Source organism: Pongo pygmaeus, chromosome 6, assembly GCF_028885625.2.
Source record: "Pongo pygmaeus isolate AG05252 chromosome 6, NHGRI_mPonPyg2-v2.0_pri, whole genome shotgun sequence".
In the NCBI taxonomy this organism is placed as follows: domain Eukaryota; kingdom Metazoa; phylum Chordata; class Mammalia; order Primates; family Hominidae; genus Pongo; species Pongo pygmaeus.
The window spans coordinates 83266020-83283121 of record NC_072379.2 but is presented as its reverse complement, the minus strand read 5'-3'; the positions used below and the strand labels follow the sequence as shown (position 1 = coordinate 83283121).

Here is a 17102-nt window from a genome sequence, read left to right as displayed (position 1 = left end):
TAAGAACACAGAGGATCTAAAACAGAAGTTTTAGAAGATTAGGAAAACAAAATTTTATTTTTTCAGACTTACTAACAACAACAACAAAAAGCCACACATGACTAAAAAAGGAAAGAGACTATTGGAAGCAGACATTTAATTGGCTCCCCCAAAGGGATTTAGATTTACAACCTAAACTCACCATCTTTCATCCCAGCAGCCATTTTTCTGCTGATAATAAAATTGTTGGCCTGTCTGGTCTTCCAGTTAACTGTTCCATTTATGCCATCAGCACAGCTTAATAAAAAAGCTTTTCAGAATAAAACAAATGTACAAAAAAATGAAATTAATGTCATGTTAAAATGACTGTCACAGATCACCTACAATTAACTGGGATCAGATTCCTTCCAGCCCAGCTAACTGTTTAATTCTAGTCTGCAAATATTTGTTGTATGTCAATACAAGGAGTATGTGGGGATACAAGACAACCAAGGCATAGTTCCTGCCCCTGAAGGAGCTTACAATCTATGGGGATTGGCAATTCATGTACATATACATATACATACATACACATACATATACACACACACATATATAATAAATCATACTAATTATACACACAAATGGTAGAAAGCATACGTGCTATAAGAACACAAATGGGGAAGCAATTAGCTCTGGCTAGGAATGTTGTGTTAAGTTTAAAGTAGCTTTTAAATTCACAGTTGAATTTTCCTCACACTGGCAGCAATGACTAGGATGGGGTTAAGGAATACTAAATAGGGGCTACTGCAAGAGTGTCAGATAGCAGTCAGGGTGAAGCACAAGGAAACAAAAAGTGGTGCCAATTACAAGACAACATGGAGATAATACTGACAATATTTTTTCAAACTGCTAGGTGTAGGGATAAAAGGAGAATCAAAGACGCCTTTGAATTTTTTATCTAGAATGACATAGAATAGCAATACATTAGGAACCTCAGAAAAGTCAGTTTCAAGAGAAAGATGATTAGTTTGATTCAGGATATGTTAAACTTAGGGTACTAGTTGGACATCTAGGTGAAACTATCTGAGAAGAAGATAATATAATGGGGCTTCACATACAGATTTAAAGTTCTTCTCCAGAGAAATGATTATTGAAGCCAAAGCCCTAGTGTGATTCCTTAAAGATACCATGTCCCTGGTAACATACATCAGGCTCTTACATAGTAAGTGATCTGGAGCAAATATATGTTCCTGTTCTTGACCCATTCATCGATCCTGTTTCTCATCATCCAAACTGCCAATCTGCGTCTACTCTCTGATTTTTCACCCTTACATTTTAGACATGATAGATTTGGGCAACATTTTTTCTGATTACAATATTGGCTCTCCCTCCTATCCTCCCTTGGGCTACTTTAGGTAAGTTCCTTGTGGATTCGGCTCAGCCCAAGAATTGCCCATGGGATTTGTCCTAGCTTCTGTGTGTTTGTTTTGTTTTTTTGTTTTTGTTTTTTTGAGATGGAGTCTTGCTCTATTGCCCAGGCTGGTGTGCAGTGGTACGATCTCGGCTCACTGCAACCTCCGCCTCCTGGGTTCAAGAGATTCTCCAGCCTCAACCTCTGGAGTAGCTGGGACTACAGGTGTGCACCACCATGCCTGGCTAATTTTTGTATTTTTGGTAGAGACAGGGTTTTACCATGTTGGGCAGGCTGGTCTCAAACTCCAGGCCTCAGGTGATCCGCCCACCTTGGCCTCCCAAAGTGCTGGGATTACAGGTGTGGGCCACCGCACCCGGCCTGTCCTAACTTCTGGACCTGAAATGCAGTAAGAAAGAATGCTCAAAAGGTAAGAGGGACAGCAAAAGCAAAACAACATGTTAATAAATACATTAACATATCAAAAGCAGAGGATGATTCAGCAAAGAAAGAAGAGAGAAGCAGTCACAGAGGTTGAAAAATGAAGTCTGAAGAGTCACATAAGCCAATAGAAGAGAGATGTCAAGGAGAGTGTGATCAACATCCTCTCTTACTGCAAAAAGGTCAAAGAGGATGAGAGCTTAGAAAAGACTGCTAGATTTGAAAAGTGAGAAGTTACTGGTGACTCCTTGAAAGTGGAGTTCCGATAAAGTGGTGAGAGTAGAAGCCAAACTGCAAAAGGTCAAGATGTAGATGCAGAAATTACAGTTAATCTTTCAAGAACACTGATCAGAATAGGGAAGCAAAAAGATCAAATGATAGACTGAAGAGTAGCAAGGTGGACAGAAGGTTGGTTATTTTAGTAGGGATGACATATTTTGTATCTAAATAGAGGAAAAGATATAAGCGGGGAAGAGATTAAGGATAAAGAACAGGAGCATAACTGATAAGATACAATGCAAGAAAAGGTAGAATGGGTAGGACCAAGCATGTGGAAGTAAGGAAAATACTTTGGGCATGAGAAAAGGAAAGGAAAGTGAAGACAGCAACAGTTAGTGGGGTACAGCAAACTTAACTTTAGAAGAGCTCCCCACCTTAATAAATCAGAAATAAAAGGCATATTTCCTTTTCAAACTGAATTTTCAGTAAAAATCTGAACTTAAACTAAATTATGAAAAATCCAACCCTTCAAAATGAGAAAAGAATACAACTCAAAACCCAGATTATTATTATTAGTAGTAGTAGTAGTGTTTTTAGAGATGGGGTCCACTATGTTGCCCAGGCTAGACTAGAACTCCTGGGCTCAAGCAATCATCCTACCTCAGCTTCCCAAGTAGCTAGGACTACAACCACTGCTGGGACCACTGCAGCCGGCTAAAACCGAGGTTACAGACTTAATCATTACACATTGTATGCTTGTATCAAAATGTCACAGGCACCCTTTATATATGTACAACTATTACATATCCATAATTAAAATTTTAAAAAGTTGTTAAACCCAGGTTATTAAAAACAAACAAAACCTCAGGTGATCATGTCAGTGACACCTAGGAGTACAAATCAAAATCCCCAGCACCCCCCAAAATAAGCTACTGAATTTGTATTCAATTTAAAAAATATGTCAAATTAAGAATATTAATTTTATCTACTAAATGACCAATCTTATGAATTTCTCTAATAAATGGTTTATTTAATAACTGAAGTTACGTATTTTTAAAACTAGATGAATAATACAGGAGACATTTCCCAATAATTTAAGCTAAAACAGGATTGGAAATGCTAATAGTCTCTTATGGCAAAATACTCCACCCCCAGGGTTTTCCTGATGGCTGTGTTCCAAAAGCAACGTGCTGGTTACATAGGAATCACGTAGGCAGCTCCCCCAAAATACATATTCACATGTACCCCAAAAATATACATAGTAAAAAATTCTAAAACACATATTCATGACTCCACCATGGAGAGTCTAGGTAGGTGGGTTACATAATTCCGTCAGGTAATTCATATACAAAACTGTGAACTCTAGAAGACAGAGGAGCCATTACAGAACCCAAAGAAATATAAACTATTACCTGAAAACCCTACCCATTCCAACCTCCAAATGATTTACAGATACAATCAATTTGTAAAAACATGCAAGACCTTGCTGGATAGTGGAATATCCCAACTAGAAGCACAAGAAACAGGTGGCCAAATTCTTCTCTACAATGTTCCAAAGAACAATGTATGTGTGGATATGACAAGCAACATTTAGATTTAACTGCTTCCCATCACCAGCTCCTGAGCAAGGTGCTTTCATGTATACTGTCTAATTCAATCCTTACAAAACCAAATCATCTGTTAATGTGTCTGAAGATTACAGGGGCTTAATCTTAAAGCATAATGAAGTAAATCCTGCAGGCAAGCAGACACTCTATAGAACTCTCCACTTCTCCATGAACTGGGTAGTTACCATAAAGAAAGAATGGGTTGAGTGCCCAGGCAGCTTCTCTTTTGTTCCTTCCTTTATTCTAGCTCAGTGGTTCTCAGACTATGTTGTGCAAAAGAATTATTGTTCAGAGTTTTATACACAAAACTACACATATTATACCTTATGGGTGATTTAAAGGATTTACTAGGATAACTTTAGGTCTATGGAATTTTTTCTCACACTCTTGCTTTTAGAAACCGACTAACCCAGCATAAGATTTAACACCACTACATGTCCTTGGCTAGTGAATCAATGCATCATTGCTCATACTTTCCAGGTCCTGTATAAGGGCAGTCTAGTTGGCTTTTACAGGATTCAAAAAGCAAACTGAATTGGTGTCTCAATTGTTTAAACAGACAGGCAGGGTAGAATAGTTTAAACACAACACACAGACGTTGCTGTATTTCAAGGCCAGCACTGCTTTTGAACACATTCATTTTTTAAAAGTTTGTATTGATCCAGATGAAGTCCTATTTTGACCACAGAAGACTGAAGTCCAATAAATCTCAATAAAAGGACAATGTTTTATGGCTCTACTCCCCAGGCAATATCACTAAAGGCAAGACACGATGCCACAAATGATGTGCTTAAACCAAGTCCCACATATTGAGGGAGAAACTTTAATAATAGGGAAATAACTATTTATTTTTAATTGTGTGTCCAATATCATGGATCCACTTGACTAACTTCTCATATAGAAAAGTATTGTATTCTGTACATTGACAAGTACAGAATACTCATTGAAAAAGGCCAGTATTTTAAAGTTTAATTTTCATTAGAAAAGGACCAATGCATTTTTTTATGTGAGAATGGATTTCTCTAGGATGGAAAAATATGACTCAATATTTAAAATATTTATCCTACCTATAACTTTTCAAGATTAACTCTAATGTGTAAAGATAAGTCAACCTTGTAGAGACTGGTTCTTGGACTTCCTCCAAAGACACTGGACTATCCTCAGGAATCTTAAAAGGAAGAGAACGCCACTGTGCTCACCAGGTTCATGGTAATCTACGTTACAATTATATCTGGGTGTGAGTTTTACTCTAGTTCATAAACCCAAAAACAAAACATCATATGCATCTTGCATTTACAAAGCCCAAGCTAAGAAGGCATTCACACAATTAGCCAGGATATCACTGTACATAATTTAATCATCTTTTCAATGTTCCCCCTTCAAAATTATCAAAGCCTAAATTAATCCAAAGGTGGCTGGCATGCCTTCACCTTCCATAGAAACCATATGACAGTTAAAGTTTGTCTTAAGATTCCATGATTCATTTTGAGTCTTGTAGTGGCATGACTACATTTCATCTGGCCTGGGGCAAGCACTCTCTGAAGAGATACTACTGTTTCCCAAACTGAATAATTTGCTGACTGGGGGAGGAGAGGATTGCTATTTAATAAAAGTAATTGAAGAGCTGTGAATAGTGACTGATTGCTGACGAGCTAATCAGAATATCAAGGAATGGAAATAATAAATAATAACTTATTCAGACATCACTGTCCAAGTAAACAGCCGGATATGCCAAATGAAATTTAATCTGATTATCATACTCACCTTAAAAGCAAACTGTCAAGTCTTTCTCTGTCCACTACTTCATCTCTTTCATATTCCACTGTAAGGGGGATGGAAGACTTTGTTTTCAGAAGTTGGTTATATAGCTCACGTGTCCAGGCATCCCTTCCCTTCTCTTACCATCCCCATCCAAGTTGTTACGCTGCTCCCTGACCCTCTACGTTTTTCTCTTCCCTTCTTTTATGCAATTCTCCTCATTTCTTTTAAAATTATTTCCTACATCAAAACATTGTTTTTACATTTTTCTCTCTAAAAAATGTAGGTTGACCATTACTTCTCTTCTTTAGCTACAATGTCTTAAATACTAAGTGCTGGATACTACACCAAGGGTTGTACACATATTAACTAATGTAATCCTTACAATGACTATGTGAAGTAGGTAGTATTCACTCTATTTTACAATGAGACTACCAAGTTTAAGAAAATTATGTTAACTCACCCCAGGTCTTATGTTTACTAAGTGGCAGAGTTGAATTTTGAACCCATTTCATGGCTGACTGCAAAGTCTATGTCATGAACACATCAATACCACCCCCAAATACAGTCATGCATTGCTTAATAATGGGGGTACTTTTTGAGAAATGCATTATTAGGTGATTTTGTTGTGCAATCAAAGAATGTACTTACACAAAATGATATATACATTTTTATTTATATATATTTTTTCATATAGAAAGCCAAAGTTCCCATCACCATTACTATGCTATTGCTGTGCAGTGGAAATTAATCTCATGCACTATGGGCACCAAAACAAGAACAAAAACAATTTGTTGAAAGAAGAAAGCTTTAAGTTTTGGAACCTATGGGGAAAAAAATGGCTTTACTGAGGAGGACTGTTTACCCCAACCTCTGAAAGGAGTTGGGAAAAGATAATCCTAAAAGAAATGTTACAGCAAGGCTTTAAATGAAGAATGCCAGAAGCAGCTAAAAAAATTAGATATAAGAGACTTTAGAGTGAAATAAAACTGTAGTGCAGAAAGGTAGTGTTTAACATCAGTCTTTACAGACAGAATGTCTGGGTTCAAATCCTAATTTTTGTCCATTGGGCAAGTTACTCAATGTTTCTGTGCTTCATCTGGAATAGAATAGTACCCATATCAGTGACATACTGTTGAGTATTAAATGACATAATGTATTTAAGAACTTTAGAAGAATGCCTAGCATATAATCATGTCCCCAAAAAATGAAAACTATTATTACATTTACTCTTCAACTAATTTGAAGAAAATTTTGGATTTCTTTAAATACAATCGTTTTTAAAAATATATCTTCAAATGAAAAAAAACTGTCATCACTACAGGTGGCATTATATAATAATACTGCACTCTCACTTTTTTCCACAATCATGACACATATGAAAAATGATATTCTATAGAAACATATAGTAGAGTCAACTGTAGAGGCTACTCAGAAGAGGCAACAGCCATACCAAACTCCACAACATGGTTGCCCAAGGACTAAAAAGATGGCATCTCAGCCAGTCCTCATTCTCTGCACTCAGCCAAGTTGAGGGCTACAGTTTAACCCTTTTGAGGGAAGCCTGATGTAATAAGAAATGAATTACATCGATATTTATATTCTGACTCTCATAAGCTTTTAGATATCTATTCGGAGGAAACAATACAACAAAAGCAAAAAGTTATGTGTGAGCAAGACTCAACTGCATTAAACACAATATCAAAATTGAGTGGAAAGTTAAATGTTCAATATAAGAAGTTTGGTTTGACAGAATAGTTAATGGAGAAGGGAAGGTTACTCACTTCTCTTGGTATTTTCTGCTCTTTTGCTCAAATAGCCTGAGAAGATAAGTTTGGGTTTCCACTCATGGGAACAGAACTATATATCTCAGATGAAACAGGAACACCAGTGGAAACTTTAACAAAAACAATGCATATAAGCAACAGTTATATGCACCATTACAATTTAATGTCCTCACTTGCACAATGTTGGACTATTGTGAAAATAATAAAATTAGTGAAAAGCAGAATACAAAACAGTATACAGGCAATATAAAATCTAGTGTAATAGTGTAATCTAGTGGAAAAGGATTAAAAAGCCAAGTGTATGAGCTATTGGGTTAGGGATGTAAAGCTGCAGGAAAAATTTCTGTTCACAATAAAAAATATAACAACACTCACATGATCTTTCCAACTAAGTAACCTCTAAAAAAGAAATATTCTTATATTGTATGTTTGCTTTAAATTGTTATTAATTTCCTTAATTATAAAAATCCATACATTCTCATTGTCTTATGATACTTTCCAATAGTATAACCAGGAGGGTACAAAATATAAATGTTCTCTCTCATATCCCTGTTGCCATCCCACCAATGCCACTGCCTAGCGTATCTACCCTTAATCGTCTTGGTGTCTTTCCATATTCTACGTGTGTACACACAAAAACACATACCGTGCTCTTTTTTGCATAATATGATCACATTTTTTCACTTAGAAAATATCTTGAACATGTTTACATGATAGCACATTTTAAGGCTACATCATTTTCTGCTATGTGTCTCAATCATAATTTATTTATCATCACCTCAAACTAAGCTTGTCCAAATTAGGACCCATAATCTTTCCCTTAAAAACTGATCCTATTCCAGCCTTCTTCATCCCGTGTGTGGCACCACCATCTGTCCTCATGTAGATGACAGAAATCTGGAAATCATCCTTGAAATCTCCTCCCGACAAACTTAGCACCAAATTCAATGCAACACTCACTCCTGTTGGTTTTTACCCCCTAAAATATCCCTCTTATCTTCATCTCCCCATCACCACCCTAGCCCACAAGGTCATCAACTCTATCCTCAATTACTAAAGGAGCTAACTAGTCTGCTGCAAGCTATTCTGACCCCTCCAACCTTTTCCTCACAAACAGCTAAAGTGCTCTTTTTGAAATGCAGATCTGATCATGTCCTGGTTAAATCCCTGCAAAGATTTTTCCATTGCTCTTAGTATAAAGATTAAACCCTTTAAGGTTGTCTACCAGGTCCTGCAAAATTTGTTCCCTGACCTCCTCTCTAGCCTCATTTAACATTGTGCTCACCCTTTTTCTGCTCCAACTCCACTGGACTTCTTTTAGCACTTTCTGTTTACCATATTCAACCTGCCCCAGGGCCTCTACAGAGGTCTTCCTTTTACCTCATATATACCGTCCCTCCTTACTAATATTTACTCATCCTTAAGATCTGAGTACTTCCTTGGAAAAGCCTTCCTTAAACCCCCTATCTGGCCAAATCCTCTACTTACAAGTTCTAGTCAGGTTCTTAGCAATTACCATAGTTTTAAGGGCACATTTATATGTGTAATTGTTTGATTAATCAAATAATCTTGAAAAAAACCCTGTGCTTTGTCAACTCCACTAGTGTAAAAAGTTCCATGATAGCCGAGCTGTGTATTCCCTAGCATCCAGCATGGGGTCTCAAAACTAGTCAACACTCAAAAAAATGAATGAATAAAGGAATTACTGGCCGGGTGTGGTGGCTCGCACCGGTAATCCCAATACTTTGGGAGGCTGAGGTGGGAGGATCACCTGAGGTCAGGAGTTCAAGACCAGCCTGGCCAACGTGGTGAAACTCCGTCTCTACTAAAAATACAAAAAAATTAGCTGGGCCTAGTGGTGGGTGCCTGTAATCCCAGCTATTTGGGAGGCTGAGGCAGGAGAATCACTTGAACCCGGGAGGTGGAGGCTGCAGTGAGCCAAGACCTCATCATTGTACTCCAGCCTGGGCAACAAGAACAAAACTCTGTCTCAAAAAAAAAAAAAAAAAAAGAATTACTAATTAGTAAAGATGACCAGGATTTTTTCTAGTTTTTTAATTATGATTATCAATACTATAATAAAAATCCTTATCTGTATCTTTGAAGCACCTTCACCATTATATCTGTAAGCTAGACTTCTAGCAGTAAAACGGTTAGACAAAAAATAATACTGTACATTTCAAATTCTGATAAGCACATGTAGTAATCTGTTCTGTTTCTACTTCTGCAGTACTGGTCTTTCATGAGAATGAACCCAGTAACTACAGAAAATGAAAGATGTTAAAAGTGTTACACTGATCAACTATTTCATAGAAGAGAAAAGCCAATGTCATTTTACTGCACAGCAAGAAACATGAATTTGCTAAGAAGGAGAAACAAAAAACCTCAGGGCTATTTTTTCTCTTATTTTGCTTTCCAAGGTAAAAGAGCAACTATACTTCCATGCATACTGCTGAAGAAATAGGTAACAAATATTCCACTTTAACTGCTGTAAGAAAATTACTGTGATCCCTTCTTTCAAATTTGCAGCGAACCCCAAATCTCCATAATAATCAAAGTGGTGACCAGATAAGGAAGTGAAAAGCTAAAGAATGGGAAAGAATTCATACCAGAGCTGCCTAACTCCTATACATTTTTTAAATGAGCGGCTTCCTTTATCAGAAAAGAAAGTCTGCGTACATGTCACAACAGATGCCGTGGCGATTCCCGTGGTACAGGATGCCAAAGATCTATTCCAAAAAATTGATTAGTCTAAGACAATTAGATACAAAGTGAAATGTGCTAAACACGAGTGGTTTTTAAATAATAAAATGCACTTAAACTGCTATTGCATAAAAATTCTTACATGAAGGTACAAAAAAAAAAAAAAATTCTACCAAAGAGTGACCAAACAAGAAAACAGCACTGTAGCTTTTACTAACATATTGTTTCCAAGAATATAACAATAATCATGCCAGCAACTAATGTTTTGAGGCTACCTATTTATTTCCCAAGGTAACATCTTTAAGTTTTAAAATGTAGACACTGGGGATTATTACTTCCAAAGCAGGGGAGCCGGAGCCAGAGAAAGCAAGCACTGCATTCAAGGAATTACAAGTAGCCGCCTGTAGATCAGCTGAGCGTTGACAAGCCAGAAACTCATCTTTGAGCTTTTCTGTCTTGGAAATATGAACTCAGCCCAAGAACGCCCGTGGCATCTTCAACAACACGGATGCAAGCCATCGCAAATTGCTGTTTGCATTATTACAATCCCACAAAAGTGCACGGGGCCCTTTTATAAAAGAGAGAATAAGGAAAAGAGAAAGTTGTTCAACATTAGAAATATACTTCATACAGTCAGAGTGAAAGTGACTGCATTTCTGACCTAACAACTGGAGTGGAGGAGAAAGTTCTAAGTGTGAGGCAGAAGTGAAAGCTGCAGGGAAAAGTTAGAAAATATGACAGAAGAATTTTTCTATCATTTCTTCACCTCTCTCATTGGACTTCTTAGTTTGCAAGAACTAATAACTCCAGGGTATAAAAATAGCTTCTGTAGAATCCGAAACTACTCACAAAAGGGGTCGTGTAAGGAGCCCTGTATACTCCACAAATTCATTTTAAGAAATCATATTTTCAAAGTTTGATATACTAACCAAAATAAACAATCAATAGGCAGATCACCATACAGGAAAGAAATATCTGCCTCAAGACATGTTTGAGACACTAAGAATGTGCCCTTAAGCCAGGCAGAAACCAGGCTAACCTGAAACGGACAGAAGTTAAAAACATTTGATAAAAATATTTTATTTTGCTATGTAAAAGCTAAAAATTGTAACTTAAGTTTTGTAGGGAGATACATCACAAGGGAGGGGAGGTTGCAGAAGGGACCTTATTTCCCTCTGGAGAAGAGGCAGCTGAGCTCCAGCAAACAGCCTGCCCCCTCTAGCCCTAGGTACCCTCGGCATCCACGGCCACTCAGCCCCAGTAGCCTGCTTGGACACAGCAAGAAATTCCAGGAAAGAGTAATTCTAGGAAGCAAATTAAGCAAGTTAAGACACTTTGCAGGGGGAAAAGGAATCTTTCATTTTCTCCTCAGGTTTTCATGTTTGAAATAGAATGGGAGAGATAGGAGGGTGTGTGTTAAATTACCCTGTTGCAGCTATTTTCAAGCTGTAAGAAATGAACTTGCAACACATAGGGCTAGACAGTTTATCAGAAAAAATAAAATGTTCTCATCACAATTATCTTTCAGGTCTACACTAAAATGTTATCAAGGTCTTCAAGTTAAATATCCATTGCAAGAAAGGTGAATATTTCTGATATTTAAAGAACAGAATAAATAAAGTTGATTGTTTTGTTGAGCTGCAATGTTAGGAAGGCCTCATGTTGAAATCTATCTGTACCTTTAACCCACCGATGCTAGTTCTACTTTCCGAAGCAAACATCAGAGAGTTCATGTTGACTGTTTAGTCTCCTCAAGTTAAACACTTCCAGACCCTGTGAGGATACCTCCTATGACAGGATTGCCAGACCCTTCAACATCCCCATGGACTGCTCTGGAAGTTGTCTAATTTGTCAAAATCTCTCTTTAAATGTGACAGCCAGAAATGGACACAATACTACAGATGTGGTTGATTAGAGCAGGGTACTATTAATTTTTGTGACATATGGACACTATACTACTACCAGAACCTAACTAATTTTTTTTTCTTTTGCAACCATATCATGCCACTGGTTCATATTAACCTTCATTTTCCTAAAGAACTGCCACCATACAAAGTCATCTCCATACTTCCATACCAATGAATTATGATGCATTTACTACTATAAAATATTTTTTGCTTTCAGCACAGCATTGCAGCCCACTTAAAAACCATGTTAACTCTAAATTGTTATCTATTTCTAACAGCTATCCCTTTTCAATTCATCCATGGATTTTAAAGCAAGCCTCTTAGATCTTCATCAAAGTCATTCGTACAAATGCTGAGGAAGAGAAAACTCAGGGCAAAGACTTATGATTCTTAACCAGGGACAATACCCTGACCCAAACCCAAGAACGTATACACCTCGCCGGTGCTGGTTCAGTCTGCCTCCCGCTCACACAGCAATACTGCTAATTAATCTGCACACCACCTCATACACAAGAGCATCCTGCATCCTTGACAAATGCTTTGCAGAAAGCAGGATTAACTTACCTTTCAAAACAAAGTGTAAGAAATCTATACATATTAAAATTATAATTATATAAAAATATTTATGTACACAGAACAAAGACTAGAAGGGATACAACATCAATGGAAATGGTTGTTCCAGAGTCAGTCTGTGGAAACTGGAGATTTGTTTTTTACTTAATACTGTCTTTAATACGGTTACAGAATTTAAAACATTGGGAATTATGAAGAGAGAATTTAGCTTGGAAGCAATCCATGTGAAACAGCATTTAAGAGCGTTGAGATTCTATCTGATCCTATCAACCTGAAAACTTGAATCAGAAACATATTCACTTGAAAAGACTTGTTGATACCTAGAAACACTGGCTTTTTCTTCATTTTTTTTGTTTCTCGTACTGCTACTTTAGGCTTAATATTTCTGGAAATCAGGGAGATAACAGACTGGAGAACTGGATTCCGAAGTTTAGAAAAAGCCTGAATGGAGTGTGTGTTAGTCTATGCATGCCCCTCACATCTGTCTGTCTGTCTGTCTGTCTCTGCTGGGGAGGTTGAGAGGGACAGAAAGAAAACAGCCATCATATTGATATTTCTGTGAAGCTATGGACTAAGCGATCTCCCCTCCAGCCCAAGAATTTCTAACGAACACAGACCCATATCATCAATTCCCCTAGAGTCATTTTTTTACACTGGAGGTAGGAAATAAGTGTTAGAATATGTATTTAGGTGTTTACAGAATATGGAAGGGTAAATTTTAAGGAAAGGATTTGGGTAGATTACAGATAATTAGCAAAAAAGAAAAAGGAAGAAGGTGGCTGGGTATTTTGGAGAAAATATGATCTATAAATACTGCACTTATTAGAATCAGAAACAATCTGAATATTTGACTTGGGAATTTTTTTTAACAAGTCAGGATTTCTTCACTACTTCAATATTTTGTGTACTGCATGATTTTCACCAGTGGAAAACTAGTGTTAGAAACTGGATACATGTTATCTTTATTTCTTCGAGGTTATCCCTAACCAGTTTTTTCTGGTGTTGTCCCTTATTTTCAATGTCTGTGAGACAAGTGAAAATGCCACTTTGCTTAGAAATGCAATTTATCCACCATACTATAGGTTAAGTAAAATACATGAAGCAAATCAACAGCTTTTAGATTTATAGCAAACTGTTGTAAAAATGGATAAAATGTTCAATACAAAGTCCACTTACTCTTTGACAACTGGAAATTCTACTTTGCTTAGAAATAAATTTTCCCTACCATACCAGAACTTAAGCCAAATACAGGTGGTAAGTCAGCAGGTTCGTAAATCCATAGCAATTGTCATTAAAAATGAATAAGGTGTCCAAATAGAAAGTCCAGTTATTATTTGACAACTGAAAATTTTACTTTGCTTAGAAATATATTTTCTCTATATTAGAAATTAAGCCAAATATATGTGGTAAGTCAGCAGATTCATAGATCTATAGCAAATTGTCATTAAAAAGGGATAAAATGTCCAAATAGAAAGTACAATTACTATTTTACAGGTGAAAATTCCAGTTTGTTTTGAAATCGTTTTTCTAAAACCCTAGAACTTAAGCTAAATACATAAGGTAACTTCAACAGCTTTATAAATACATGGCAAATTTTCATTAAATGGGTAAAATGTCCAAAGAGAAAGTCTAGTTATTATCTAACAAGTGAAAATCCCACTTTGTTTTGAAATACAATTTTCTTACCATAGTAAAAGTTAAATATAGGTGTTAAATCCACAGCTTCGTAGATCTACAGCAAACTCTCATAAAAATAGATAAAATGTCTAAATACAAAGCCCAGTTATTATTTGATAAAATAAATAATATACATCAACTCCTCTTTGCTGTATATGCAACCCTGTGCAAAATGGGCAGAAATAGTCAACACCAGAAATAAATATCTGAGAAAATCCAATATTCACATAGATATTAAATATCCAAAATATGTTTAAAGTTCTTATCTATTAATATTGTTTTGGTTTTGGTTTTGAAAATTTTTGTTGTTCTAGACAACACAAAAATGTTACCTAAAGTATTGCTCTATTAATGTTATCTTTCTGTTTTATTTTTAATATTGTTTTGTTTTTTGGATAACAAAAAGGTTTTATCTAAATTACTTATATATTGATGCTGTTTTTTCCCTTAGAAAATTCTATTTCTAAGCAAAGTGAAAATATTTTCATATGTAGAGGAATAAAAAACTACAATATGTTAGAATAGTGAGATGAGAGAAAATTCTCAGTTTTCTTGTTTTAAGTATTTATGTACTAAGGTTGTTCATTTAAAATTTTAATTAAAAATTAATTAATATTATTTCCTTTAAAGAAAGCTCTGCAAACTTAATGTTATTTAACATTTAAAGGCTCTTTGGAAAGAAAATAATCAAGGAGAATTAATTTGATCTTGTTTTTAACTTTTAGAAAGTATTTAACTGCAATCCTATGAAAAATATTTATTGTATGGCTACCTATATATGCATAGAGAACGTCTGAAAAAGCAGACTCTATAGTGTTTACTGGTGTTATTGCAGGGTGAATAGGTTACAGGTGACCTTTTCTTTAGAGTTTTCTAGGGTTTTCTCTCCTGAATTTTGTACAATGACCTGAAATTACTTTTATTATGGTAAAATACTCATTACGTTTTTTAAAAAAGTCCTGGTTAGCATTTTGAAATGAAAAAATCAAATTGGTTCAAACTTGTTCAAACTTTTAAATTCTTAAGATGGATTTTTGAACTTTAATTTTTCCTGCTTTTCATCTATACTGGTTTTAAATTTCAATTTTTAGAAAAATAATGTCTCAGTTAACTAGGTGAAGTAACTTTCGAATTTAAACAAACAAACAAAACTGGTAAGAATTTGACAGCGGTCACCAGAACAGTACTCTACCAAGCATAAGAAATCCTGGAATTATTCTATCTTGCAGAAGAGGGTGAACATCCTAAAGATTAAATTAAAAGTCACTTCTAAAAAGTATAATTGTGTTCACTCAACTTCCTAGGGAAATGTCTTTGTTAAAAAGCTGCATTTCATTCATTCATATTCCGGACAGTGGATATTTTATCTCTAATAAAAAGTAAAATCTCAGTAATTGGGCTACAGTTTTGTTTATTCCTAGAAAGGCTCGCTTTTAAAGTGCGGTGTCTGCAACGTTGTTATGACAATAAGTCAAATTCTTATTGATATTCCAAGTATAAAATAATCCGTAGCAATGTTACTAAAATGTGCTCAATTTTGCTCTTCAAATATGAAAGCGTTTCATCTGTGTTTCAGAAACCTAACTCAGCTGTAGACAATTTGGTTTTCCCTTTTAACTTAAACTTGTTTTACTAAGATCATCAACAGATTGTCAGTTTCCCAAGCGCCTAACACTGAGGCGCTTAGATGGGAATCCGCGTTAAGGTTTTATTTAGCATCCTTCCTCATCAGAATTTTAACGTCTTATCAGCCACTGCAATTTCCCTGACATAAAATATGTATGTTCATAGTACAAATGCACGCAAATATTTGTGGCCGAATCTCGGCAACCCGCTGTAAAGGATTAAACGTGGGGTTGCCGTGACTAAACGCATTCATTCACCATACAAGATTTAGGAAAATGTAACGTTGCAAGGGAAGCAAGGTCTCTGTGTAAACCTCGTAATCGCCACCAAAAGTCCGTAGCAGGGAGTCTTCAAAGCCCGCCAAACACACTGGAAGCATTCACAGCTGTTTTAAATTGGTTTTGGTTTCTGGAAATAGCGCACTCGGTACGGCAGCATCTCTGGCCTCCAGCCGGGGTTAACCCTGACCTGAACGCCCTGTTTAGCTCCCAGCATTTCATGATTCCGCTTCCCTGCTCCGTAAAACCGAAGAACACCGAGATTTCCGCCACCGAGAAATGCACTTAGCAAGAGGGGGAAATTCGGTGTTTTAAATGTCACATTTTTGTGTTCTCTATCACGATCAAGAAAAGGAAAAAAGATGTGTTTGTGTAGCGGGGACGCAGCTTGACACCCATTTCCTTTGGCTCGCATCCCGGCCGCAGAGCCCAATCGCGGGGAAACGGGCCCCTCAGAAAAACAGGCAACGACCCCAGCTCTTTGCTGCAGGGATCGGGAGAGGACTACCCTGGGGCTGGGCGGGGAGGGGGATGTTGGGAACAGGAATTGGAGATGGAATTTCTGCGCCCGCAGAGCAGGGAGGGGCCCGCGGGGGCGCGGAGAGAAAAAAGGCCAGGGGTCAAGCCTGGGGAGAGAGAAGCTGGGCCGGGGAAATGGGGTACAGGGTGTACTGAAGGAGGGGTACGGTGGGGTCCGGGACAGAAAGAGAGGCTGTTGCCCAAAGGGCGCGCCCAGGCGCCCGGAACCCGAGCGGGGGAGGGGGAGGCGGCGGCCTGTTGGCCCCGGGACCTCCACGTCGCGCGCAGGCCACTAACCTGTCAGCAAGAATGTGCCAGTGGTCGCGGGGCTCATCCTGCGTGTCCCCCGACCCTGTCCCGTCCAAGCACAGGGGTCTCCCAGCTCCCACCACCGGGGCAATTGCATTCTTGGCCTGGCTAGGCCGTCCGTCCGTCCTCGATTCTCCCCTCCCCTCCCTTTTTTCTTCCCTCCCAGCTTGGCCAGTTCAGCATCAGCATCCCGCACCCCCTCGGTAATCCCGTACTCCCTCTAGCGGCGGGCCACTGTAGCGTGGCCACCGCCCCCACCCCCATCCCCCATCCCCCGCACCCCCCTCCACCCCCTAGCCCGCGGAGCACGCTGGGATTTGGCGCCC

At 37.6% G+C, this 17102-nt stretch overlaps 1 protein-coding gene across 7 annotated transcripts in view; it reads right to left on the bottom strand.

The window, feature by feature from the left end:
* The window catches only part of SGCE (sarcoglycan epsilon), a 70880-nt gene extending 53810 nt beyond the window's left edge, over positions 1 to 17070 (bottom strand). Inside the window, exons 1-2 of one of the 7 annotated variants that reach the window (XM_054494451.2) lie at positions 16765 to 16980; positions 182 to 289 (exon numbers count right to left, since the gene is read on the bottom strand). In XM_054494451.2, coding sequence (XP_054350426.1) covers positions 182 to 289; positions 16765 to 16873 — 217 coding nt within the window. In that variant the 5' untranslated portion in view covers positions 16874 to 16980. Of the gene's footprint in view, positions 1 to 181; positions 290 to 16764 lie in introns of all 7 variants that reach the window. The other 6 variants (XM_054494452.2, XM_054494457.2, XM_054494458.2 and 3 more) reach the window with 6 other exon arrangements.
* Positions 17071 to 17102: the final 32 nt, after the last annotated feature.